The sequence below is a fragment of the Arachis stenosperma genome, chromosome 1 (assembly GCF_014773155.1).
Source record: "Arachis stenosperma cultivar V10309 chromosome 1, arast.V10309.gnm1.PFL2, whole genome shotgun sequence".
In the NCBI taxonomy this organism is placed as follows: Eukaryota; Viridiplantae; Streptophyta; class Magnoliopsida; order Fabales; family Fabaceae; genus Arachis; species Arachis stenosperma.
Window position 1 is genome coordinate 124,859,885 of NC_080377.1, and position 26,146 is coordinate 124,886,030.

The 26,146-nt window shown below is 37.4% G+C and overlaps 3 protein-coding genes across 3 annotated transcripts; 2 read left to right on the top strand and 1 right to left on the bottom strand.

Annotated features, from left to right (window-relative positions):
* Positions 1 to 383: 383 nt before the first annotated feature.
* On the top strand, positions 384 to 1,106 carry LOC130933911 (uncharacterized). The gene has a single exon (XM_057863514.1). The coding sequence runs from the start codon at positions 384 to 386 to the stop codon at positions 1,104 to 1,106; it is 723 nt and encodes a 240-aa protein (XP_057719497.1).
* Positions 1,107 to 6,048: 4,942 nt separating this feature from the next.
* Positions 6,049 to 6,768, bottom strand: LOC130933919 (putative F-box protein At1g67623). The gene has a single exon (XM_057863522.1). It carries the CDS (start codon positions 6,766 to 6,768, stop codon positions 6,049 to 6,051), a length of 720 nt encoding a protein of 239 aa, XP_057719505.1.
* Positions 6,769 to 12,078: 5,310 nt separating this feature from the next.
* On the top strand, positions 12,079 to 13,432 carry LOC130933926 (uncharacterized). The gene is made up of 3 exons (XM_057863528.1): positions 12,079 to 12,150; positions 12,254 to 12,715; positions 13,181 to 13,432. The coding sequence occupies exons 1-3, from the start codon at positions 12,079 to 12,081 to the stop codon at positions 13,430 to 13,432; spliced, it is 786 nt and encodes a 261-aa protein (XP_057719511.1).
* Positions 13,433 to 26,146: the final 12,714 nt, after the last annotated feature.

Consider the following 26,146-nt stretch of genomic DNA (forward strand, 5'->3'; position numbering starts at 1 on the left):
ATTATATTTATACATATGAATGCGATGATGATTAGTTAGCGTATATTTTACTTACATTTAATTTTAACGCTCCTAGCCGGCTACTAAATACGCACCAGCGCGTAACGACAAATCTAATAAATGCCATCAATTAACAATGTTATTTCTATTTACAATGCAAGTTCGTAGAATCCATTTTCCTTTTTATTTTTTTGGAAAACTTATGTGGATTTTCGCCAACGAAATGATGCGTCGGTTAAGTCGACTGTCCGAGCTAATTGGATTCCAAAGGGCGACCCTTATCCATAAATATACTAGCATTCCTACTGTCAAAATCACTGGTCAGTGGATTACATCCTGTGAAGTATATACACTAGCAGGCCCCAGTCCAAGCGAGAGTTTTAATGGAGCGTTTCTGTAACGCCTCTGAACTACCCCGCGACGTTTGGGTAGCCATAGCCATTAAAGTCGCGACGACATCGATTGAGGACCTGTGCAGGTTCCGTATGACGTGTTGCGTTGCGCGCGATGTAGGCGACGACGATAATGTCCTCAGGATGGTTGCCATACCACCTCCGCATGAACTGAATTGGGTGTGGATACGGGACCCTATTGGGCGAAGATTTTTCGAGAGGTGCATTGAGATTGGTCACCCGGAACTTCTGTTTCGGGAGGCGCTGCGGGAGCTCTACATAAGACGTAACCACGCTGTAGGATGGGAAATGCTGCAAAATGCAGCAAGGAATGGGCTGGACGCAGCCAAGTACGCACTTTCAATGGAGTTGCTCCTCCAAAGGGACGACAGAGACGCCAAAAAAGAAGGTTTGGAACTTTTTCGTACGCTCGAAGCAGGTAACTTACTCCCGGCATGTTACTCGAGTTGCTTCGCAGTCCTCACAATTTCTTGGCCAGATGAAGTCCAAATGTCGGATAAGGGAGAGGAACATACAGTATGTGACTCGACCAGATGCATGACCCAAGGCCACATGGGTCTTCTCTATGACTACCGCCGAAGGGCGGCAGAGCGGGGCTCCATCCACGGTGTCGGAGGCGCCAACCATATTCGGTGCATTGGTTGTCGCGCCGACTACGAGGTGGAACGTTTCATTGACATAGCTAGGGTTTAGGATTGTTATGCATATTAGGTTTATTATTGACATATTATGTTTCGGTTTAGTATGGACGTATAATATTAACGGTTATCTTCTTTATTATCATGTAAATGTTATTTAGGTAAACGGATACTTATTACATATAAATATCTTATAATTAAAATTAAACAACAGGAATTTAGAACAATGTCTAAATAATGTTATTTAATATTATTAAAATATTAGACTTAACTAATAATATTAAATTATGATATAAGAAAACATAAAGAGAAACTTAAGGAACGTGTTGGCTAAGGAACCCTTCTGTGAGCCGACGGGAAACTCAATCGGCAGGCTCCCTAGACGACGTGATTGTAGCTGATTAGGTGTAGATGTACGGTACACAACCGATGGGATACCATCGCACACGGCACCGGGTGACTATATATACACCGTAAACAACAGCCATTGAGATAACTGATTGGAGCCTTTCAGTTATCCAGTATTTACACATAACCGACCATTTATCTATCGTGTGAGGGCGCTCAATACAAGGGGAGGAGATGTATCGTCCGACAGGCCCGGCCAACCTTTCCCACGATGTATGGACCTTAATTGCTGGAAGGACCGCAGCACAGTCCATCAGGGACTTGTGCAGTCTCAGGATGTCGTGCACCGCTGCACGTAATGCAGGGGATGAGGATTTCGTTTACAGATGCGCCAACATTCCAATTTGGGACCAGCGATGGTGGAGTGTGAGTCCCATGCACCATTCGGGAAGAAACTTCTTAGCGCGATGCAGGCAGAGTGGCCACGTGGAAGTTCTGTTTCGGTCTGCGGTGTCTGGCCTTTTCCTAGGCGGGTGTTGTTTTGCGGGGATGAAAACCATGCACGTTGTCGCAGCCCAGGGCCATTCGGCAGCCCAGTACATAGTGGCGATGATGCTGATGCTACGCGACGACGCCGAGTCAAAGAACAAGGGCTTACAAACATTTCATGGGCTTGAGGCGGCCGGTGCCCTGACAAACTGCAAATTGGTGTTCCGCGGCGTTGTCCAGGAGACGTGGAGACACCTGCGTCGCGTGCCGAGGCTAAACGAAGAGAATCAAGTCTGTTCTTCGCATGCATGTCCAAGCCATGGGAACATGGGTGCCATTTACCGCCATCAACGCTATGGAAGAGGGTGGGACGTAAACGACGGTGACGGAGGTGCTGCTCATATTCCGTTCGTGCATTGTAGGGCTGATTATGAATTGATCCTGTTTGTCCACCTCTTTGACTGATTAGATAGGAATGGGTTCTCAATATTTTTTTGGTTATCCAATGTAATATATCTATTATCACTATTATGTAATAATTTTTTCAACTATTTGACTTGTTTTGCCGTTTTGGTACTGTTTGTCTCGTTTTGCCATATTTTTTATTTTTGTGTTTTCTGCGTAGTATTAAAAAGTTAAGTTATGGAAAATACAATTGTTTCCACTCACTGACCTCTCATTCGGTTACACTTGGTTGCATAGCCAAGTAACAAAGTTTTTTTTTTAGATCAACGCAAGTCTTGTCTGCCACGTTATTCATAGCAGTCCATAGACCTTCAACCATTCCTGTCTACTCTAACGTCACATTGCAAAGATTTGCAATCATATCGGATTTTGCGCAATCGATGCAGCCGAAGTTTTTCCAGGCTTTTTCTTCATTTTTCGATAAAACCACCAGGTGCATTATTATCTTCGTTTTCTCATGGAATACCATACGCACATTAATTAACCACAATAAAATGTATTAATTTATCTATTATTAACTTAAATTTTGTTTTTCATTAATGTATATCAATCCACACGTCCGTCACAATTCATAACCATTCCTTATATTTATCCAAAACCACTTCCGGGAGAAAAGTCATAGCTTCAAGGGCCGTTATCGTCTACCAAACCTCCCGGTCTTCATCCGACAAAATGTCGCACGAATTCCTCGACGACCACGCCATTAGTCCGAGTGACCTCCAGGAACACCCGACCGCAGACCTAATCAACACCCTCCAACAGAGGATGAGGTTTCTGAGTGATAGTCTTCGTAGGACACAGGACGAAGCAAGGACGGCCAGGATCGAGGCAATCACCGCCAAAGTCAGGGCTAGTATCAGGAAGCATCAACTGGAACAAGGCCGCCGGTTGGAAAAGAAGTTGCGCACGGAGATGGAACAGCATCAAACCACCGTTCGCGAACTCGAAGACAAAGCAAACGCTTTGAAAGCGGAAATTGCCGATCTTCGTCGAAGGGAACAGCAACAGATGGCACCGTGGCGTGAAATGGAAGGCAGGCTTGAGGTTGTGGAGATCAAGGTAGGTTTTTTGGTCCGCCAACTGTATGGTCAACCTGCGGCAACGGCAGACGGCTCTGACTATCAGGATCCCACCGGGCAGAATGGAGACGATGTCGGGGCTATATGAACCACGGCATCTACCGTCCAAGTCTTTATTTGCTCTGTTTCCGTATTTCGTTAGCTGTTCTTTTCATGTTCTGTAACCCCTGAGTAAAACTGGGTTTTCTTAATTATATATAATATATAATTTCCGCATCGTTTGAGTTATTTTTCTTTCTTTCTTTCTATTTTCGGATGAAGTCATCTACACAGGCGGGCAAACCGGAAACACTCCGTCAACCCCTGTCGGAGTATAGGATCTTTAATGCCTGCTTCAACACAGCGACCGATACTATCCGGCCGGTCAAGGAAAAATAAAAAGGACAATAACGGTATAACACGTAAATCGTTTCGTTGCCCAACAGTAGAATATACACTGACATTAGTTAATTTTTACGGCTTAGCACGTAACTCGTTTCGTTGCGCAATATTATGGTTAATACCGGATATTTAGTACAATTAATTTATGTACTTAGACCCATATTTACCTATACGTACAATTAGAAGTGGCATCCTTTTGCCAAACGCCGGTAGGCATTCTGGATTTCATTTTCCAGCTTGCGTAGATATCAGGAAATGAGAAATGGGAATTGGGAAACGTGAATGGCATTTTTGTTGTTTGCAAATTTAATGGAGCTTGTCGATAATCGTTATTATTGGAAACCATCAGATAAAACAATTAAATACATGTCGTATTCTGTACATTACGGAATATTAAACCGAATAAAAATCGTCAGTGATCACATCAGATTAAGTTATCGAATAATATGGTAATTTTTTTTCGGTAAATTGCAATAATAATTTTTTTATGGTTGATTTGACAAAACAAAACTCTTTTCTTCATATCTCTGTACACCACACCCCTACACCTGACCCTGGCATCCCTGCACACCTGCTTATGAACCTAATTCGGCTTGAAGTACACGTTAACTCCTGAGCGTGGGGTCCGCGCGACAGAAATACTAATGTGCTTTCCAATTCTCTACGGATGGTTCTGGAAAGGATAAGATAATTAATTAATATGGGACGAACGAAATACTAATGTGCTTTCCAATTCAACTGATTTGGTTTTACGACGCACAAATTTAATGTTGACTATTCGATTCTTGTGTTATATTCATGACAAGCTTAATTGCGTTCCTTAATTCCTCATTGAAGAAATGTTTAATGTTATTGTTACCTTTTTTTTTTCAACCGAAATAGCTTAAATTAATGTCTTATTTTCGTGAATAAACCCCATTATTGACACGTTATTTGCGTAAAAAACCCATCCAAGCAACTTTATACTATATATATGTATACGTGCCCGTTATTCACAACCCCAAACCCTACTAACTACTAACCCTTATTCACGTCTTCTTTGCCGTAACTCCTTCTCTCAACTCTCAGTCTACCATTCTCCATAACTGCCACTATGTCGTCGTCGTCTTATCCCGAGAAAATGTCGGAGCAATCAATCACAGAACACGCCATTAGTCCAGAGGACCTCGTGGAACTCTCCATCGACGCACTTATCGACATCATCCGCGTAGATGATAGGTCCGCAGATTGTGATCTCGTTGCGGCGGCACTGGTTAGGAGGGAGGAGAACTTAAAGGCTACACTTGTAACCACCAATGCAGAACTGAGGCAGGCAAAGGTGGAGCTGATGGCCTCCAAGTTCGTCTTCGAGGCAAGGAAGGATGAACTGGAGAAAGAGGTGCAGGAAAAGCGACGGCTTGAAAAAGAATTGAAAACAGTGAAGCGAAAAAATGACGCGCTCCTTCAACAGTTGGTTCTCTCTGAGAAGGAATTACAGGCTGAAATTGCCAAGCGCCATGAACGACAAGAGGTTGAGTCTCTTTCGTGGTCTGAGCTGGAACGCCGGCTGGACGTTGTGGAGGAAAGGCAAAAGTTCTTGCTCCGTCGTCGTCCTCGTCGTCATCCGGCCGGGCAGAATAAAGACGGGGCCGGAGGTAGTTGATGGGCTGCACATGCAAGATATCTGAATGTCATGTTTCCGCCAAGGCCTATGTGATCCTTTTATTTCCTATGTTTGTTCTGTCGCCCTTTTGATATTCTGCAATGGAACTTAAACACGGATAACAAAATTATGCATACTTTTCTCTGTGTTCTTAGCTTGTTGAAACACAATTAGGGATTTACGTTACGACGAAGCCAAACGCTAATACCTAATAAAAAAAATTAATACAGACATGGTGTCCTTTTTTTTTAAATCATACGAAATACGTCTTTTAAAAACCCTAAACAAACATTTAGTGTATTTACATAATAAAATATATATTATTTAAAACAGAAGAAGTTAAACAATACTATAGTCTATAAGTCTATAAATTTTAGAACTTTACACTAACATTGTCCCCAACCCGAAGTAACGAGTGAAGAGATATCAGATCAAGATTAATCATTATATTCGACTATTAATCAAGATTAATCATTTTTGTATATATTTACTAGCCCTGTTATATTATGCGATTACAAAAATAAGGTAAAATACACCATCAGTACGCATAGCAATTAGCATGATCGGCATCTCCATCGCCGGGGTTTACAAAACTACTTAAACGCAATAAGTCCCAAGAACTTCCGCATCTCGTATTCGGCCAGGCATTGCACACACGCCACACTGGACAGATCGCTGTCGTCACCAATGGTCCCACGGGTACGGCAACTACCGGAACGGCATGACACAGAATCTTCTGGGTTCGCCGGGGGTATATCGAACCACGGACCGGCGAACACCTGCATGAAGACCTCCCTGCACCTTTCGACTTTGCCGGACTCACGAACGACGCAAAAGAGTTCAAATCCACGGCTGACCTCATCATCTGTTTTGTCACCGAGCGACAGAAGCAGCATCGCAGCGATGTAGCAGGCCTCCACATCGCCCAACTCTGCTGCCTCGGTCAGGGTCCGCATACCACCTCTGCGGTGGCCACACCAGAATAAATGAGACATCCCAACGCGGAGCATAGCAGCCGGATTCCGCGCTCTGGCGCATCGACGCAGAAATGTCATTGCAGGCGTACCGGAGTAGTCGAGGAAGCAAGCGATAGGCAACACCGACACCAACGCGTGCCTGTACACGGCGTCGGAATTGCATGCAGATGCAAATAACCTGCAACTCGCCTGCATGTTGAACAGATCCTCAATCAAATTCGATGCAACCATCGTCGCAATAATCGACCATAATTCGACAGGAAGAATATTCGGCAGACACTCGTGCTGAATGGATACCTCCAGTTTCGTTTTGTCCTCTTGGGAACTTCCGGCCATTTGGAGGGACTTCGAGGACGGATTATTGGAGATTACAAAAGGAGGATGGACGAATTTGTAGATGCCCTTGTGGCATTTTGCTTTTAATATAATATACTGTCGTTCGGGGGGTAGGGGGAGGGGGTTGCCCGTGGTTCAGTACCGCATACGTTTTCCTAGATGTTTTCGTTTACCGATGCATTCATATATTATAATAATTATATTGATTATAGAAGCATTTATCGTAATTAAATCATACGGCAGATGGCCGACGTTTTGCTGGACAGGTATAGTCCCAGGTCTTACGGGTCAGTGCAACAACGGGATAGAGACACCATAAACCGACGCCTCCCCTCCCCGGCAATGTATGTTTAGGATTACTATTGTACTGTTTAGTCGCAACGCTAATATTGAACTTTTATGGCCCGTTTTTTTTATTTTTCTTTTTTAATTTATTCGGCTTGGCCTATTAGCTAATGAAGTAATGAAATAGTGCTTCTATCGTAGGTTATGCGTGTGACCGTTTAAATGTTTGAATACGGTGATATGCATCGGTTCGAATATGTCACTTATATGGTCCACGAAAGCGGGGATTTACAAGGCCACCCAACCCTAAACACCCGACTCATTAACAATGAAATACATTCAGCTTCAGTTACAGCGAAACTTCATCTGAAAGTAAATAGACTAAAGAAATGCAACACCTCGAACTCCGCAAGGCAGTGGACGCAGGACACAGTCGAGGAATCGTTGGTGGCACCCATGGTCCCGCGGGTCGGGCAGACGCTTGACCGACAGACGACGGGTGCACCCCAATCAGCGGATTTGCGAACAACTGCCCGAAGATTTCTCTGCACATTTCGATTTTTCCAGCAGCCAGCACGTTCTCAAACATTTCAACCCCCCTTCCAGCGTCCGCCCCGTCCCCAACACCTGGCGTCAGCAGCAGCATCGCACACATGTAGCGGGCTTGGACATCACCCGCATCGGCGGCCTCAAGCAGGGTGTCGACCCCAGCGACGTGTCAGCCCATCCCGCAGAATTCTCTCATCCCTATACGGAATATAGCGCCCGGGTTTCCTGCGCGCGCGCTGACATAAAGGAACCCATCCTCAGGACGGTCCTCCAAGTCATAACCAAACACGACGGGTATCTCTGCCATGGAGGCCACCTTGAACACCGCAGATGAGCGGCCTGTGTCCAAAAATACCTTGCAGGTCGCCTGCATGTTAAACAGATCCTGGATGGACGACGACGCAACCCTTAATGCAATTCTCTCCCATATTTCGCGAGGCAGAAGAGTCAGCGGACAGACGCGGTGGGACCCCTTTCCCTTTCCCTTTCCCTTTCCTTCTCCCATATCCGGCCTTCTCTCCTATTCTGCCTTTCTCGGTGGTTGCACTAGATCTCATCCTATTAGATCTAAATTTATTGAATAGGTGGTGGAAGGGGAAGTTTACAGGAGGACCGTCGTTAGTATGGATCACTAGATACGATGAAGGAAAACTGGGTAGTGAACTTATAAACTGCAAAACGGCTCACCAGATAAGTCAGGAACCGTGCCACGCACGCCTTCATTTACGCCCGCTGTAACCGATGCTTCGTTTTTAGGTTTGGCACAGGAATCGAAGACATCTTAAACGTCGGTTTAGAACCTGAACGCTGAAAATTAACTTTAAATTTAAATTTAAAACTACATTAAATTTGTTATCCCTTGTTTTTCGTTAAATATAAATATCTTAGTTTTTCAAAAAACAAACGACGTACATTTATTAATTACACATTTTCTATTGAAAAAAAAAAGTATTCGAAGCAGCTTCTCATTTTACACTATAGGGCCTACACTATATAGGTATACGTGCACGTTAATGACAAACCCTATCCCTCTCAATGCCTCTTTCCCAGTTCTTCTCTGCCGTATCTCCTTCTCTCACCTCTCCGTGTATCCTTGTCCACATCCTTATTTTTGCCACCCTCCACTGCTCTCTCCGTTGTGTACTACCGAGAGAATGTCGAAGGAGACCGTCAACGACAACGGCGCCAGTCCCGTCTACCTCAAGGAACAGCCCACGGCTAAACTGATCGACATCGTCCGTACAGATGAAAAGTGCCTGGTATGTGACTTCGTTCAAGCCGAACTTGTCAGGAGGGAGGAATTTTGGGAGGCTAGCGTTGAAACAATATCACAGGAACTCTTCCGGGTCAGGTCTGAGAACTTGAAGTTAATGGTCAAGTTGAACAAGAAGGAGGATCAACTGGAGGAAGAGGAGAAGGCAAGGCGTCTGGAGGAAAAGTTTCTGCGCATGGAGCAGCAACAGTGTGACGCAACCGTTCGCCGAATGTATGACAAAGCAAACGAAATGATGGCCGAAAGCTCAAAGTGGCGTGACCTGGCACAAAGGGTCGTCGATGTTTTTGAGGTCAAGGAGAAATCTTTGTCCCCTCCATTAGGCGTTCAACCGGAGCAGAGTGAACACAGGGACGGAAGAATTTGACCTGGTGCACATGTGTGACATCTCTATGTTGTGTTGGTTTCTGTCGAATCCTGAAGCACTGAACGATCTATTTAGTTTGTTTGTTAGGTCGCCCTTTTGATCTTTTGAAATGCTAATTAAAACTTGGCAGCGATTATTATATCTACTTTCATCGATTCGATTTCGAAAATCCGTTAATATTGAATTGTTAATCACTTTATCCTTCCTCGCCAATGACGACTACACGTCAACAACCAAATTTGAGTCATTTCCATTTTGAATGGCATTGTTTCGGTAGATTAATACTCTATGCTTCTAGTCACTATAATTTCGTTTAATCCAGATGTGGTTAACTATCAATATCTTCTCATCTCTTGTATTGTTAGTAATAATTTGAGTCGATTTAAATTAAAATAATTTCCCATAAATACGCAAAACACGCATCTCGGAGACTCGCCATCGAGTTAACAATTTTCTGAGCTGTTTTGTATCAATTAAATGTATACGTATCTGATAGTTCACAGCCCCAAGCAAAAAACGGGGAATTATCTGAGGGTTTGATACATAAGTAGGGAATTATCTTGCGTTGTTAGCATGGAAGACCAGACGCGATGAGGGAACGCTGGGGAGGGAGATTATATACTGTAAAACGCCTTACCAGATAAGTCGGGTACCGTGCCACATACGCCTTCATTTACACCCACTGTAACCGATGCTCCATCTGTGGATTTGGCACGTGAATCGAGGAGATCCTAGACGTAATTATTAAAGCTGAGCATTGAAGGGCAATTGAAAAACAAATTTAAAACTATATTAACGCAAAGTGTTCCTTTTTTTTTTCTTCCATCCAACTAGTTTTTAAATATAAATCGTTTATTATCCCAAAAATAAACCAAGTACATTAATTACTCGTTTATTCGACGAAGCTTCCCAATTTACACGGTATATGTATACGTGCCCCTTAATGACAAACCCTACCTCCCAATGCTTCTTTCCCAGTTCTTCTCTGCCGTAACTCCTTCTCTCACCTCTCCGTCTATCCTTATCCTCTTCCTTTTTTCTGCCGCCCTCCACCGCTCTCTCCACTGTGTACTTCTGAGAAAATGTCGAACGAGACCGTCACCGACCCCACCATTAGTCCCGTCGACCTCACGGAAGAGCCGATGTCTAATCTGATCAACATCTTCCGTACAAATGAACAGTCCGCGGATTTTGACCTCGTTGAGGCCGAACTTGTCAGGAGGGAGGAGTTATGGAAGGCTAGGATTGAAAAAGCGGCAGAGGAACTCTTCCAGGTCGATGCCAAGAACGTAGACTTAATGGTCAAATTGAAACAAAAGGAGGATCAACTGGAGGAAGAGAAGAAGGCACGGCGACGGGATGAAAAGTTGCTTCGCAGGAGCTTGCAACAATACGACTGGGCCGGTCGACGACTGTATGACAAAGCAACCGAAATGATGGCGGAAACCTCAAATTGGCGACTCCTGGCAAACAGTGTCGTCGATGTTTTGAAAGCCAAGGAGAAATCTTTGTCCCGCCAGGCAGGCGTTCGACCGGAGCAGGATGAAGACAGTGACGGAGGTATTTGAACTGGTTCACGTGGGTGACATCTTCATGTTGTTTTGGTTTTTTGTCGATGACCAAAGCCTTGAATGATCTATCTGGTTTGTTTGTTTCGTCGTCCTTTTGATGTTATCAAAAGGTAATTAAAACTCTGTAGCGATTATTATATCTACTTCCAGCGGTTCGTTCTCTGCTTATCGTAAATTGTTTGTTGTTACTCATTACTCAGCCCCTATGCCTGTAATTCACCCAAATAAAACAAGTCGTTTGACCGGTTTAAATAAAATTACGGATTGCCTCGAGCCGTTAGCATTTAACTTTTCCAACTCATGATTCCAGAACATTACGTCAACTATTTACGGGTGCGTTATGGAAGACCTGTCTATCGAGTTATCCTTGCAAAACGGTTTTACACTACCGGAATAAACATTCGGAATCATTTTCAAAGGATAAACCTGTTTCCAACTAAAATGCTTGGATCAACAAAGAATACGAAGGGACTGGTTTAAACAAGTACGTACCTCAGTGTGATTCCCTTCTTTGAAAAGTACGCGCTTTTTTTTGGGGGGGTGTGAAAAACGTAAACGTACGCGCGTTAATCTGGCGAAACACCTCCCGCCTTTTAAAATTTTTTAATCTTTTTAATAAATAACCCTTAAACCTGATTAGACTGGACATTAATTGGGAATTAATGTGGGTGCAATTACCAACGGCAATAAACGGATTTCTAAAAAAAGCTATAACCACCGAATGAATTCAAAATTTAAATTATAGCCTTAACCAAATCTAATCAATCATTCCATTTCAGTGGGTCAGTGAAAAATCCCTTCGTGTTGTCAGCCTTGGCCCGTTGATGGATGCACGGATTGATGTAGTCGATGGAAGCAGGTAAGTTGTTCATAATTACACTTATTATTTTGTATATTTACGGTTTTTAAATTTTTTTTTTTTGGTTTGGTCATCCTGAAAAATAACATTTTTTTTTATCTGGTATTGGGCCAGAGAAATAGACTCGACACAAAAACGAAAACCCGAACTCGCCAGAAACCCAACCCCTAATACCCGACCCCACTCGAAGCTCCTCTCCTCTTCAGGGACGAAACTTTTTGGCTTCTCGAGGAAGACTTCATGGAAGGGTGATGGCGCACAGTGCTACGGGCTGGAACTCTGACTAAATTATTTAATTAGATAGGATTCAGCCTTCATATCCGCTCGATTCACACGCTGTCCACTCTCTTGGTGTTCTCCTAACTAAGAATATCCCCTTCTTTTCTGTTCGTGCCTGGACGAGAAAATGGTACGAGAACACGCGAAAGGTGACGTCCTTAGGGTTATCAAAGCGGCAGGAGATCCGTCGCGACCGATGGTAGGTTAAAGCTTGCTCTTCTGTTCTTTCCATTATTTCTGACTCTCCTCCCCGCATTGTGTTCTATCTCTGACGCCGACTCCTCATGTGCCCTTATATGCAGCGTCTACCGTTACCGAATGGGCTCCTGCCCAAAGGTAGCAACCATCTCTACGTCACGGTCGCCGATGGGTCAAACCATACCTACAAGATTGAATGCAGACCTAAGGGGTGGAAAGAGATCACTCTCGGCAGGGGATGGCAAAGGTTCTATTGTGAATACAAGCTACAACCATCTAACATTCTGCTGTTCAAGCACAAGGGCAGAGACGACTTCAGCGTTCGCATCTTTCAGTCACCGGGTGTCGAGAGGACGTATGCTACGTCCGGTGATGAAGTCGTCGACGTCACACCCCAGAAGGTTCGACGGATCCGTACACGCGCTCCTGAAGCGCCCCGGCGTCGAACGGGGTGCATCAATGTCCCCAGGAGCGCAGCTGCAGCTGAGGTGGAGCAGACATTTCGGTCCGAGCACCCCTTCTTCATCATGCACATCACGAAAAGGCTCTTGGGCACCCACTTCCTGGTAATGGCTTTCCCTCTGCACTATATATACACGTGTTACGTTGTTTAACTTTGGGGACCGCATTATCTGTTTTGTTCCCCTGCTGTGCCCTCTATTAAAAGTAATGTGGCGGCCTACCTGGTCTACATAAAGTGTTGTTCTTTCGATGGTCCTTACTTTGTTGGCATGTGTGCCCTTCTACGTTTTCCACATCTTCTGTCCTCTGCTGTTGCTTAATTGTTAACGGTTGGCTATCTGGTGGATCGGTTGTTGACTTCAAATTCATTACCGAAATTTGTTGGTAATGTATGTTGTTGTTAAATACTTAAATTCCATTGTTTAGGGAAAGAAGCATCCAATTGCATGCTAATTGTTCATAATGCCATCGTCAGTAGTTGTCGTTTCATTCTGTTTGACTGCATGCACATTGCATTCATGTTACACATCTCCTTAACTTCATCTCATTTTCCATTTTGGTTTGCCCAGCCAAATGTGCCGCACTTTGGAGACGACGTCAACGATTGTGTCATGGTCACTCTCAGATCGGGGGAGATCTCCGTCCGGGCCGTCTACAGCAAATACGGGGGCAAGAGAAGGCGCAATTGTGGCGCCATTAGCCAAGGGTGGGTGGGTTTCTTGTGCAAGTGTAACATAAGTGTGCCCAAGCTGGCCGTCTTTGAGATCTCCAGTACCCACCCAGAAGTGGAGCTGTTGGTCCAATTTCTTGATTTTGAATGAATCCAACTGGGTTGATGAACTAGCTGACCATGTTATTTTGGATTGCCTTTTCTGATTTGGCAACAACTTTTTGTGTTCTGATTGTTGATGTGTTGCAACTGCTAGACTTCACTCTTTTTGTACATGATATAATCTTATGACCGGTGTAACTAAGAACTTTTCAAAATATCAGTGTTCCTTAGATTACTTTACAATTCCAATTCACACAGCAGCATGAATGCTCTCTACACTAATTTGCAATTTCAATCCATACAGCACCATGGATGCTCTAAAATAATTTCCAGTTTAAATATAGGGCGTTACAAAATAAAGTCATATAGCGGCCTGGATATGGTCAAATTGGAAGTATAACAGTCCAAAACAGTTTTCTATAGCTACCTATTGTTTGTCCAAACATAGAACATCACGCATGATCTTCTAAGAAGCTAAAACACCTGCTGCATCACCAAACCTTTGCCTAATTTGAAGAACCACGTTCCCACTGGATTTAGCTGTGAGCGCACTAAAAATAATGAATGGTTACCAAATTGTGCCCTGTGAATCATAACCATCGTCCAAGGCAACGTCCCATGCATCGTCCCATGCCAGCTACAACGATACTTTCAGTTAGCCATGAACTCGGAATCGATGAACAGCAATACATAAATTGAAAAAGACGACTAAACAAATTTGTTGGCAAAGTCTTACCTCATCCTCCGCAGACGAGTCCTCCCTTCTGCAAGTTGCACCTTCGCCCTCACCACTAAAGTATGATGCACCCTCTTGTGTGTTCATTCTGGTGTTGGGATTTAAGTGGGAGGAAACTCGATCATGCCCTGTCTGGCGACAAAGACCGCACCTCTGCACCCCCTTTCATCGTTTCCTTTCTCTGCCTCTTTCGACACCGGACCAGCTCGTCCGGTGAAAAGGACCACCATACTAGACCATTTATCTAGTTTTAACAACACTTGTAATAGCCCAACACTTGAGCCCAGCATTGGTTTCGGAAAAAAGGTGCATCTCAGGAAAAAAAAATCCAGAGGCCCATCACGACTGACCCAAGTTCAACCAACTGTGTTCTAACCTAACCCGCCTGACCCGTAACACTATGGGCTTCTCCTTCGTCATCCTGTCGCCCACCATCCCCGCGCCGCTTCCATCCTTCCTTGTTGGGCGTCTCCGGCAAAACCATGCATCTAGCCGAAATATCACTCCTTGTTATCGGACGGTCACCGTATCCAGCTCCGGCAAGGACGCTATGCAGATCTTCATCCTCCGAACCAACGAGTCGCGACAGAGGCTGCATTTCGGAGAGCAGGCAGCTTTGCAGTGTGACTCCGCGGGAGAAAGCTTCCTGCAACTCCGTTACTCCATTGATGGGTCAGTGACGGATACGTATCCATCGCAGCTTATCTTGTATGCGTCAAACGACGTCCACGGCTTTTTTCCTTCCCTCTCAGCCCTCCTCTATCATGTCTGATTTGGCGTTAAACAGAATCACTAACAGCCATTAATTTAGTTCTTAAAACATGATAAACTAATTCTACATAAACCCAACTAATTTTTTATTGTAACAAAAATAACCAGCTACAAAGTGAAATTTGTAAACTAACCCCTCTGACACACCTACACCACTAACCAATCATAAGAGGAGAGAGAAAGAGTAATCTCTACCATTGGATTGAAAAAACAGAGAGATCCGACGGCCACCCTCAAATGGCGCACCGATCAGCCAAACATAAACCTCATGTGCACTGGTGTGCCAAAGAATTTCGGCACACCAAATCCTCCCCCTTCTTAGTATTAGAATTACTCTTAACGAAAAGAAAGAAGAAAAAATATATGAACTACCTAGTTGAGTGGGTCGGTGGTGGTAGCCAATACACATGCATAAATGGAAATGGATTAGTGGGAGACGAAAACAAAACTAAAAAGGACTAATCAACTAATCATCCATCAAAGACTTGACTGGCATCAACAATTTTTTTTTCATTTTTAACCCGACATATCAAATATTGGATTTTAGATAGAAATGTCCGTAAATTATTAAAATTTATTATTTTTGTTATTAACTCAATCTTTTATTTTAATAATTTAATAATATATTTTATTTTATATTTTTAAATATTAATAATTAATTAATAATCAAACATAATAAATTATGATAACTTTCTAATATCTTTCGATTTTAAATTCTTAATGGTCCTTGTGAAAAATATATAAAATCTAATTTTGCAGATATTACTTTTGGCATGGTGAAGATTCCGGCGGCGAAGTACTCTTTCTGCATAGGTTGCACCGATGAGAACCACGTCTTACTTGATTACACTCTATCACCCATATCCTTAACTAAACATCAGAAACTGGCAGTGCAATTTTTTATTTTTCTTTTTCTTTCTCTTCGAGGCTCCAAGTCTAATAATCAATCAGGGTTTGATTACAAATTTGATTTCTACACCCACTAGGAGTCATGAAAAAAAAAGGAGGAAAGTCAGAAAACGAATTGAGTCAGCATGATATGGCAGTTAAACTATGGTCCGTTAAATTAAAAGATGAGCACCAATGCACCGTGAATGAATGAAAAACTATGGTATAAAGCTGGCAAATGAAAAGATATAGTTAACCAACAAAAATTGGGTCTAAAAGTGGCTTAAGTATATATCAATATTAGAGATTTGGGGAGCATACCAGGTATTTGAGGTGATCAGTAGTATGATGTAGTATTGTTTCGTGATGTGAATTTTTCCAAAACCGTTTAGTCAATTACTTAGGCACACAAAAATGTTTGGAAAGTTTGAAGTCCACACGTACTCCACATCCACAGGATCCCCACAATGATAAGCCACTTATTGAGAAATGAGTATGACAACGTAATTTATCCACAGAACATATACAAGGATATCGTACTGATTTATGTGTCATTTATTATTGTTAAATAACAAATTCTCATCAAAATTTAATTCAGTATTACTTAATGAACAAATTGACATAATATTACGTATAAAACAACGAATACATACAGTTGGCTTTTTCAACAAATTAAACCTGGGGTTTTTTATTTCCCAAAGTGGACATAAATTTAAATGTTAAAATTGCGAGTCTCTTTTCCATGAACTGTCTGTAAAATGGCATTTTTAGGTGACTCCCGTGAATTAGGCCAACTCAGGTAGAAATATGAACAATTTTAGACAACTCATAATAATATTAATAATAATAACTAAAATAAAAATAAAATAATATAAATAACAACACCATTAGTATTATTAATAATAATAATAATAATAATAATAATAATAATAATAATAATAATAATAACACTAAAAGTAACATTTTAATAATAATAATAACAATAATTATAATTATTATTATTATTATTATTATTATTATTATTATTATTATTATAACGTTATTATTATTCTTAATTTTATTATTATTATTGATAATATTAATATTATTAGTTGCCCAATGTTGTTCTTATTTTTCAAGCGCCAGGTCTGAGTTGGTCCAATTTGCGGACACCACGCTAGAAGCGTTATATTTTTTTTGGAAAGAGAAGCTCAACACGTAAAGTGGAGTATAGAGAAAAAACAACGGTAAACCAACTCAGACAAAAAGATAAATCCTATAACCTACAATAACATATACCCTTTGTTATTTCTGACATTGTCATCAACAACAAAAGGAATCTACACCTAACCACTCATTGTAGCTTCCAGAAAGGACATATTGATAATCTTGTCAACTCCTTTTCCTTTGTTTTGGAAGATCGTCCCATTTCTTTCCAGCCATAAGTTCCAGCGCACAAAAGCACACCATTCATTTATTGCACTCCGCCTTCCTTTGTGATATCTCTGTCCAACTTAAGAAATGCTCCTTCAACGTACCTGGCCAAGTCCATTGTCTACCAACATACGATAACCATGCACACCAAATCTGCCAAGTAAAACTACAGCCAAGGAACAAGTGGTAACCAGACTCAATACTTTCGTTACAGAAAACACACAAGGTATCTTGTTGGTTAATAGCCCCAAACCGACTTAGTCTCTCCTTTGTCTTGATCCTGCCAGTCAAAGTAAACCAAACAAACAACTTCACTCGTGGTGGGATTAGTCCTTTCCAAATAGTTTTAGTAAAGCTGTAGCTTGTGATATCCTCTGGGACCATTTCTGCCTGCATTACATGCACAAAAGAGTTAGTTGAATAAATTTCATGTTTATCATATTTCCACACAATCCTATCATCTCTGTCATGTGCAAGCCTGACCAGCCTTAATGCATCGTGTAACTGGTTCACTAGATCTATCTCCCATTGGAACAGTTGTCGTCTCCATTGGAAGTTCCATATCCACTCTAACCCATCCCAAAACCCACAATCCCCTATCACTGATCCCTTTTGGTTTGAAACAGAGAAGAGTCTTGGAAAGCAATCTTTCAACGAACCTCCAAAAAGTCATACATCTTCCCAAAAGCGAGTACCTCTCCCATCCCCCACCTCCATAGACAACCCAGTGATCATCTTTTGTCTCACTTCTTCTCGTGAACTGTAACTGACAAATATTCCTCTCCCCCCAGCAGGTATTTCTTGGTTGGCCAGGAGCACATTTGGATCCAGGTTATTGCAGGAACAAATCACATTCTTCCACAATGGACACTCTCCCTTCGAAAAATGCCACCACCATTTAAACAAAAGAGTTGTGTTGCGGACTACGGCATCTCCAACTCCCAATCCGCCTAGCTTTTTAGGAGCCTATATCACTTCCCACTTAACCATAGCTATACCATTTCTCCTATCCTCTTTACTCCAAAGAAATCTTCTCTACAAGGAAATCAACTTCTTTACAACAACCCTAAGCATCTTATATAAACTCAAATAATAAACAAGAAGGCTATTCAACACAAACTTGATAAGTACCAACTTGCTAGCTTTATTAAGGATCTTGGCCTTCCAAAAGCTTAGCTTTTCCTTCACTTTGCCTATTATTGGCTTCCAAATCTTAACCAACTTCGAATTAGCTCCAAACGGGACACCCAGGTATTTTACTGGAAGAGTGACATCCTTACAGCACAGCATCCTATACATATGTTATACCCACTGCTCGTTGTAATTAATAGGAATCAAGCTAAATTTATTAAAATTAATACTTAAACCTGATATCAACTCAAAGCTAAAAGCGTCATATCTCTTGTGCTCTTTGTGAAATGGAATTAAAATTTATTTACGATAGTTTATGTATTTTGGCATTGTTTTAAATTTATGCGTATTTTAAAAAATAAAAACTTTTTAATATTTATTTAAATAAAAGGCAGAAACCTATGTTACTCTTTTATATATTCTTGGGCTGCAGATATTAATCATATGAGTTTAACTAACATGTGTTTTAGAACACATAATAAAATTATTTTAAATATTTTTATTTAATAAATATAAAATAAATGTATTAAAAATTTAATTTTTTTTATTTTTTTAATTAAAATTTTTTTATTTTATAATTTTAATATATGTTCTAAAAATACATGATAAATAAATTGTAATTTTATATTAGTGCTCCAATAAGTGAGGTACACAGTACACTGTTGCTGAAAATCTGTTTAGTTAGGTTGTGTAGGATATAGTACAGAGCATTTATCAAAGAAATGAGAACAATGAATGTGCCTTAATGTCTTAACTAGGTGAGCTAGCTACTCCACTTGCTAGATTTGCAGTTATCATCAAACTGTGCCTAATTCTGATAACAGACATTATTAATGGAGGATGCACTACGCACTACGGGAGGAGCAGGAAATAAATTGGAATTCATTATTGATAATTAGTCTACTAATAAAAATATAGTGGAACATTAACCGAGTGAGAGGGAATAAGAATTAGAAAAGTCAAAGTTGAAAACACAAGGACCAAGGTGAATAATAATGAAGGATTTGAGGATGAGCAGTGAAATCACATGGGAGCCATCACTCCATGCTGGTTATTGGTTAGGCAGCTACCAACACCAAACACTGCCTCCATTCTCTCTCGCTTCTGTTTAAAATGCCCCAACTCCGATGTTCCGTCGATTATTTCTTGAACCGCTCAGAAATAACATTTTCCAATTCGATTCTCTTCTTACTTTTCCACTTCCTGCAATTTTTAGACTACTCTCAGCTCGTTATAGCAAGAGTTGTTCAATAAAATAACAACTGATCCGGCCGTGATACGTTGTCAGTAAAATTATATTTCGAAAATTAATATATCTAAGGGTAAAAATATTTTTTATTTTTAAATTTGTCAAAAATTTTAAAAATATTTTAAAATTTTATTTTGCTTTTGAAATTTTTTATTTGTATTACGATTTGTTTGGACGCTATTCTCAAAAAAAAATTTTAACGATATTGTTTTGAAAGATCTTCTACAAAAGTAAAAGTGATTTTATGTTTAAATATCTTATATAAAAAAATCTTTTTATTTATCAATTATGTTTGGATAAAATAAAATAAAAATATTTTTTGTTTATTTATTATGTGAAAAACATCTTTTTTAAAAGATCTTTTTTAAAAAAAAGATGTTTTCATATAATAAATAAAGATATAAATTGTAACTTCTCAAAAAAATATTTTTTTATTTTTTAGTATTTTTACTTTTACTATTAAAAATTTACTAAACACACAAAAAAATAAAAAAATCTTTTTATATCAATTTAATGACACCCAAACAAGTACTAAATGTATTTATGATAGCTAAATTTTTAAAAAATTTAAGGCTAATTAAGATATAAAGCATAACACCTAAATCTGATTTGTTTATGTTAAAAGTTGTTCTTGTGAAATTATTGCTAAATTCATTCTAAATTTTTTGAAAAATTAGCTGCTAAGAGTATATTTGATACAAATCGAAAATTGTTATGACAAAATTAAAACAAAATAAAACTTACAAATATTTTTTAAATTTTTAACAAATTTTAAATACAAAAAATATGCATCATGTTTGCTGCTCAGTCTATAATCGATACATGAGATAATGATCTGAATAAAATCAATAAATACATTACTTATAAAGGTAAGAAATTTTACATGGAAACCAGGTATGTTGAAATTATATACATAAATTCACCAAAAGAATATGCATTCACATATTATTTTAAACATGGAAATACCTTTTACAAATATTCACGTTCTGGATCTTGCTTCAGCTAACCGTATATTTCATCCATCAAGAAAAGTCCGAGTTAATTACAAAGTGGATGAGCTATATAAGAGAAGAGGAACACTAGTTGAATAAGAATTAACAACAACCAATTCACACGTTATTCATGGTGATCGATTAGACTGTATCATTTAAAATAAATTTTACCATTGATATATTTTTCTTGTCCATTTTTTAATATAATATTATATTTATTAAACTTTTGCAAGGAGACAATTAAGCAATATAATATAATATAGGAATAATATATTTAATTTTTTATGTGGTACAATTTCCGGAGTCCTACTCCTAGAGTTGAGAAGGGAATCTTTACAATACTTTCAATTAATTGTTGACCCCAGGTAATTAAACTATTCGCAACTTATGCACTGCATATTGCTTATTCTCTTTCAATTTATTTGTCAATGTTCAAGTCATTAAACACACCATTTATATAAATATTACAAATAGAAAATTGTTTTTTAAATATTGAACCATCAACAAATGACAAATAAGTATCCAAATTCCAAACATTATACTCCTACATTATTAAGTGGCTCAGTTTGCATTAAATTAGTTAGAAACAATTTCTAGACTAATATAGATAGAGTTTAACTAATTTGTATCCTAAAAAGCACATATTAAAATCATAAATTAAAAAATTATTGAAAACACAAAAAATTTAAATTTAAATTTTTTTGTATTTATTATTAAAATAAATATTTAAAATTTTTTATTAATAGTAGAGACATATGTTAGATAAACTCATTTTTTGTATTGAAATCGAGTTCATAAACCGGAGAATTTGAAAACAGATATCCTAGCTTTAATGTGTGTAGAACCAATCGTGTGAACAACCTACAAGATATTTTAAGGCTAAAGTCAGTAGTGGTTTTGAGTGTAATATAGTCTCTTCTTCCTTATCTAAAGTTTAGTAGTGTTTTTGAGTGTAATAGTCTCCTCTTCTTATGTGATGAATGCCTCTTCGTTTTATCTGTCTCTTTGGAGAATTGCCGTTTTTCCCACCTTTGGTAACAATAAGTTATGTTACTATTTATCTAGAACAATCGTATAAGCTACATTTAAGATGTGTTTAGTAAATACGTTAGAAGTACAAGAAGTACGTTTAATTTTTTTGAATGCTGTCATTTTTATTTGGCTATTTTTTTTTTCTGAACGTGAACATAATTTTGAATTTGAACTCTCGTTCACCAGAAGTAACAATTGTAACTTTTGCGTTCACTTCATAAATTAAAAAATTAATTGATATTCTACCAATTTTGCCATTTAATTTCATCTACAATAAAAAATACCAAAAAGAATCATTAGAGTTTTTTGAATTTTTTTATGATTATATTTTACAAACAAATATTTTTTTAATATTATTATTAGTACTCTTGGCTAAGTTTTAATTTTTGTTAATTATTTATTTATTTTTTTATTAATAGTATGAATATTTTTGTTTAAAATTTTTTTATGTTCATTATTTATGTAGTATTTTTTAATAGAATTTTTAGTATTCATTGTTTATATATCTTTTTTTTAATCATTTTTATTAATATGTATTTTTTTATAAAACTTTATTTTTTTATTTGACTTTGTATATTTTTTTATTATGTATTCTTAAATTAGTATATATTTTATTTATTATTGTTAATTTTTATAATATAAATTTTATTAGAAATATATAATTAAATACAAAAAAAATACTAAAAAAGAGTACTAACAAATTATAACTAAAAGAGTATTAAATTTTAACACATAAATTTTAATTCTTTTAAAAAATAATTATAGTCAAAGAGTGTTAAAATAATATAAATTTAAATGATATAAATTTATATTTTTTTAGTAATTTTTGTCTAAATATAATTTTAAATGATATAATTTAAATAATATTCATTTTACTATAATCTATTTTAATACAAAATTATCAAATATAAATTACGTTAATACTAACTCATTTTTTTATCAAAATTAAGTTTATAAAATCAATTTTATACAAAATTTTATCTACAAACTCGAATCCAAATACATATCTATTGGTTACTATTACTTTGTTTATTGCATGTGTTTGAGCAGCTGCCATGAATTGCGGAAGCTATGTTTAAGCTTTGTCTTTAAAATTGAATGGAATTTAGTGCAACTGAGACCCAGGGCAATTAATTTAGTGGATAGGTCCATACTCCAATCAAGAGCTTGTAAGAAGACATAAACCCTAAATTCCGAGTCCATGTTTCGAACTTCTAAACAACCAAACCCAATTATATGTATTATTGTATGAATTTAAGTGTATATTATTCTAGTCAAATTTATACTTAATTCTCAAATAAGTTTGTAGTAGTTTAAGGAGTACTAGTAGGCAAAGTGGTTTATCACGACACTGAATACTAAGAAAGAATTATGTTGATAAAATAATCATGATTCATGAGTACAAATTATTGATACTACTATTACTATATGCATAATTGCATGTCATAAATTTACAGAACCTTAGCGAGACGATATTTTGATTTTTCTTGTGTTGTACGTCCAGTTTTAATTAATTAACTATTAACTTTATGCTGAAGCTAATTATTTTGAATCTAGATACTAAGACAACAATTATTTTAATATAAAGAGTATCAATATTTGGCTGGAGTCAAAAGAATTCTCATATTATATCCCGAGCAGATCTTGAAAATGATGTCAATATGCTAAAAAAATTACTTTTACATCTTAGTCTTCATCCCATTCCCATAAGGTCAAATTCACATGCTCTCCATCCTGAATTGGGTGGATATATAAAACTATCTTATTAATATATGTTTTAAATATATTTTTTTAAAATATTGTCAAAATAATATTTAGCTAATAATTCTTTTTAAAATAATTTTTTTATATATTTCAAATGTGTTAAATATATTAAGTTTTTAAAATTTTGTTATTATATTTTTAAAAAATATTAAAAAATTAATACTTTTATATTATTAACTAACACTTTAGATCATATTCTATTCTTATATTATTTGAATTTAAAATTTAAAATTTAATATAAGAATATCTTTTTTTATTAAATATTCACTAAAAAAATTAAATTTTATTAATTATATAACATTATTTCAATTTAATATTATCTCTTCTAACTTTCCTGTCTGTTAAAAGCTGGAAGAGATAATATACCTTAATAACAAAGGAACTTATCTTCAACCATGATTGATTTGTTATGAAAATATAATTTAGATCGTTTATTATACATAGGATAACGATTGTATAATTTGGATGGTCTGTGATGTTTGGAAATCGAGACATAAAAGAACTATGGTTAAGGTAAAGTAAATGTATTACTGGTTACAATTATACATGATATTGTTAGGATATATATCCTCCACACAACACTAATAAATTATGTAACATGAAATTAATCATTAGATATTTAGGTTTAGGGATAGGGAATCTTTCTTTGGTACAAGAAGGAGTGGGTCCACGTGAGAGTACAGACACATAGGCTTCATTATTGCTCCGAGGCGCGGCAAGGCCCAGGCCCAGAAGGGAATAGTTTGCCGTACGACAGGTCCATGTGTTGGTCGTTTTGTTAAGGTGATTGAGATGGGGGGTGTTGGCGTCACGCGCGGAAACGACGGTGTGCTTTGCTGTGTTAAGGCGAATGTGAGGTCGTTTTATGTCAGTAAGTGGGACAGAGGGGTAAGATTAGGTTTTTGCATTTCATCATCACATTCATATTTCAGAATTCAGAGAGTCTTGTGACTTGTGTGGTCAGCGTTTTTTATTTCCTTTCCTGGATTTTCGCTCCTTGTCTATACATATATGAGTAGTCAAACCTTTCTCAAACCACTCTGTTTTTCTTTCCCTACCTTTTCATTTTTAAAATGCAATTTGCTACTTCTTTTGCTAAATTTAATACTTATCCCATGGAACAAGCCTTTTACAAATAAGTTTACTTTTTTTTATTTGTTCAAATTATAACATTATATAGGGTTTTCAATTGTTTAATTTTAAAGTTTTTTTATATACAAAATTTTTAGTTTTATATTCGTAAAAAAAGATATTTGTTAAATAAAATCCTTATAAATATAAGATTATCTTCATATTTTATAATAGATTCTAAAATAGAGTTAAGTTTATTTAACTTTAGTTTAGCATTAGTTTCTTTTAAATTAGTGGGTGACCATAGTCCTACAAATGTTGGGCATCGGATGTTCAATTTTAAATAAACATTAACAAAAATATATTTGATGTTTTGATAATGTAAAATATATTACACATTTATACTATTATATTTATTTTTTTGGATAATTATTTATGTGAACAAAATAATAATTATTTCTAATAATGTGGCGTTATATGATTGAATACAAATATAAGATTACTTTATACCGACAATCTATCAAAATTCAATTTATATTTTAAATAAATGTTTAAAGTGAGAGTTTATGTTTTGGGAAGTTCTTTTAAGAAGAAACTATATAGTATGTATTACTCCACTTTCCAAAATTTTGGATTTCTCTGCCTATCTAGAACTTCCATAAAAAATAGAAAATGTAAAATGTAGAACACATGACATTTCACATTGTTAATAAGTTTCTAATAAAGAATGCCTTCTTTTTAATTAAAAAAAAAATACCCTTTTAAATTTAACCTTATATACAGATTGAATGCTTAAAATAACAAAAAAGAAAATGATATATATAAAGGTACGCAAAAAAATGCATATATGTATTATTCTCTATTGGGGGTTTTGCCTTGCTGGCGAACATGCAATGGGTGACAATGTTGTTATTGAATTATTTCGCCGGGGCAATTTGATAAGGTTTTTTGTGTAATTTTTTTTACACTTTTTTATTTATGATAATAAAAGTAGTTTATAAGATATGATAGAAGATAAAAAAAAAATTATTTCTACATTAGAAAGAAATACACACAAAATTATAAAAAATCATTTCTCATGCATAGTGCATACCTTTTATTTTACTACAAATAAAAAAAAGGTTAATGGTACCGCAGCGCCGAGAAATGAGCAAAACTTAAGTTCACTGCTCACAAATTATTAGTGCTACTATTACTTGCGTGACTAAACAAATGTTAATTATCAATAAAGAAACAACGTTAGGTTGCAGCTGATGGTCATGGTCCTAATCCAAGATGCTAATTCTAGCTAAAGACAAGGATAGTGGTCACACACATAATGGAGTGCTTAATCGGGTAACCAGTAAAGTTTTAGAAATTCAACTCACCATCTAATTAAGTAATGCTTGGTGGGTCCCATGAAGTCACAATCCCATTTTAAAAACACTTGTATGCACATTTCACTAGCGACTATGGAGGTTAAAATGCGGACAAACTTGAAACTTGTATGCACATTACACTAGCTATTGCCTTCATATCAATAAATTTTCGATGTGATTTAGATATATAAAAATCCAATTATAATTGAACAAATACTATCAAACTTTATCCATCATGCATGAAAACTTCAAAGAGTGGTAGACGAATTAGTATTCAAACAAACAAAATAACAAATAGACTACTCTTCATATGAATGTTTCTTGATTACTAAGTATATATATTTTCAATGGCCACTGG